General features: G+C 49.1%; 1 protein-coding gene across 1 annotated transcript in view; it reads right to left on the bottom strand.

Moving 5' to 3' along the window:
* Window positions 1-1,672: 1,672 nt before the first annotated feature.
* Window positions 1,673-3,089, bottom strand: part of CHP2 (calcineurin like EF-hand protein 2) — a 4,139-nt gene continuing 2,722 nt past the window's right edge. The window contains exons 6-7 of the mRNA XM_006753630.2: window positions 2,617-2,739; window positions 1,673-2,442 (exon numbers count right to left, since the gene is read on the bottom strand). Coding sequence (XP_006753693.1) covers window positions 2,389-2,442; window positions 2,617-2,739 — 177 coding nt within the window. The 3' untranslated portion in view covers window positions 1,673-2,388. The remainder of the gene's footprint in view (window positions 2,443-2,616; window positions 2,740-3,089) is intronic.

The following is a 3,089-nucleotide window of genomic DNA, read 5'->3' on the forward strand; positions in this document are numbered from 1 at the left end:
AGGAAATCAGGGGCTCAAAGACACTGCACCCCCATGTTCACTGCAGCCTTATTCACAACAGCCAGGACATGGCAACAACACAAATGTCCATCAACAGATGCACATGGCCCATACATACACTGGAATAGTATTGTCTTTAATGAGAAGGAAATCCTGCGCTAGCCTATTTGGCTCAGTGGATAGAGCATCAGCGCATACATACACTGGAATAGTATTGTCTTTAACCCCTTCCCCGGCAGAAACGTGTATACTCGTTTTCACAAAATGTTCTTTTTCAGTCATCGACGAGTATACTAAGAAAATATGGTAAAAAAATATGGTTTATAGGAAGACGAGTTACAAACTGTTTTCATAACCAGCATCAAAAATACTATATAGAACCAAAATAAAAAAATTAGTCTGAAAAAGAAACGTTTTTAACAAAAAAATTGTTGGGGAAGGGGTTAATGAGAAGGAAATCCTGCACTAGCTTATTTGGCTCAGTGGATAGAGCATCAGCCCGAGGACTGAAGGGTCCCAGGTTCAATTCCGATCAAGGGCATGTACCTCAGTTGCAGGCTCAATCCCCATCTGGTCGGGGCACACGTGGGAGGCAACCAATCAACGTGTCTCTCTCACATTGATGTTTCTCTCTGTCCCTCCCTCTCCCTCCCACTTTTCCAAAAATCAATGGAAAAGTATCCTCCGGTGAGGATTAACCACAAAAATAAGGAAATCCTACCCTTTGTGACAATGTGGGGGGCCTGGCAGCATTATGCTAAGTGAAATAAGACAGCAGCAGCGTTCTTTCGGGTGGCTTCTGTTATAGGAGGCCCCTAAAACAGCCAAAGATATAGAAGCAGACCACAGAGCGGTGGTTACCAGGGGATGGGGCCAGGGGACACAGGAAGCTGCTGCTCAATGGCTGTAAAGTGACAGCGACACAGGCAGGTTCCCAAGCTCCGCTGTACCACGTGGCGCCTGTGTTAATAAGGTGCTGTGCACCAAACGTTTGGTAAGCAGGTAGGTCTCATGCTAAGTGTTCTTACCACATAAATACAAAAAAGACCACTAAAAAGCAAAGGGATACATTTGTGGAGATGACAGTTTATTACCTAGATTATGTCCAAACTCATCAAATCGTGTGCGTTATGTGGTGTTGCAGACTGATGATAGCTCACTGAAGCTGGGGTCGGGAGCATGGGCACACGCAGTAGGTAGGTGAAGCCTGGCTGGTGTGCTAACCGCAGGCTCTGCTAGGCCGCAAAGCCCTGCCTGTTGCCTTTGCCAAGATCTGTAGTGCGTGCATCCTACCACAGCCAATGCCAAGGTGCGGTGCGACATTACTCGAGGCAGTTAGGGAGAGATGACCACAGCTGGCTCTCACGTGTTGATACAAGACAACTCTAGCACAGACCTGGGCGAGGGCATGGGCAGGGCACCCAGCCCCTCCCATGGCTACAGCCGAAGCGCTTCGTTACAGACCTAGGATCTTACCATTTTATGTGACTTTCCCCCTCCCTTTGTGATGTATCAATCTTTAAACATCTTACCATTAAAAACAAAGGATTTACTCTCAAAAACTTTGATTTCATACTATAGAAAGGTATGTCTTATAATTTATTATCTCTCTCCTCCCCTCACCCAAATCACACCAGCACGCACCCATGGGACCAAGTGAAAACTATTTAAGAAGACTTCATACATCCAACCATTTGGTCAACTTAACAGTGATGCATAGCTCTTGTTCTGTCTGGCCAGCACAGACAAGAGCTAATAGCACGTCCTTGTCCTTAAAGAAATCACCCCTTACCCCATCCTGAGTCCTCAGCACCTAAAATTTCCTGGCTCTAGCAGGTAGCACATGACACAGGTCTGGCCAATCAGAACATTTCATTCTCCTGGAGAAGGGACCCGGTCCCAGGGAGCTAATAACACTCTTTGCTAGAAATTGTTGAAAAAGGAAACCTGTTCCCACTGGATTACCCAGGAGGCCTGGAACAGCTAGGGGCCGAATCCACCATGAGGAAAGACCCTTCTAGAATGAAGCCAACACACACACAAATGAGTGAGAAACAGAGAATAACTGAGTCAGAGAGCACCATCTGAGCGCTCAGCTCCAGCTCTGCCTGAGGACACTTCCTGACCTTCACATGAGCCCATCAAACCCCTTTTTAACTCAAGTCCCTTTGATTTGGATTCCAGTCACTTGCGTCCACAATACTGTTGGCTGATTTATAGGTCTGAGAGCAAATGAGTGGGACTTTGGTACACACCCAGCCAGCTGGTCGCCTGGAGCCTGAATAGAGTTCAGTGTAGAAGAACCGTTTATTGGAGCCCATCCCTCCGGGGGCTGAGAATGAACGCCAAGCAGAACTGGTCTTGTCAAGCTGGCCAGACGAACAGAGGTCACTTCAGGATCCGGATGCTCATCTTCTGCTCAACGTCCATCTTCTCCAGGGACTGGTGGAGATGGGAGGCAGTTGAGAGAACTTGAACTCCAGCCCTCTGTTCTTCCAACTTCCTCTCCCATCCCCAAGGCCCTGGGAACCCCCCTCTTTCTGCCCTCCTCCTTCGGGCTTCATTTCCCACGTCCATCTGTCCGAGGAACTCCTCAGGCCCCAAGGGCACTCTGACCTTGCTGAACTCCATGAAGGACACAGCCCCATCCCCATCTTCATCGGCCTCCTGCACCGTGCGGTCAGTGATGCTTTCCAGCTGCTCTTCCGTCACCTGGACCCCAACCATGAGCCGGAGTACCTGGGAGGTGGAGGACGAGACGGCCATAAAGAGGAGGCACAGGGACTACTAGCACCCCCCCAACCTTGTCCATATCACCCCAAAAGTCACTAGCAATTTCATAATCCACCCCTCATCCTTTGCTCCCCCCATTCCAATCACTGCCCACACATCCACCAATAGTGTCCCCTACTGCTTCTCAATGTAAACCCTCACTACCCCTCATTCACCCAACAGTATGCCCAGGCCCATTACTCAACTGCAGTCTCAGAACCCAGCCTCCATCCCATCCTCCAACCATTCCCAGTCCCCAGTTTTTCAATCTCAGCACCATTGACGTTTGGGGCCAGATAACTCCTTGCTGGGGCGGG

The sequence above is a fragment of the Myotis davidii genome, unplaced genomic scaffold, assembly GCF_000327345.1.
Source record: "Myotis davidii unplaced genomic scaffold, ASM32734v1 scaffold150, whole genome shotgun sequence".
Classification (NCBI taxonomy): Eukaryota; Metazoa; Chordata; class Mammalia; order Chiroptera; family Vespertilionidae; genus Myotis; species Myotis davidii.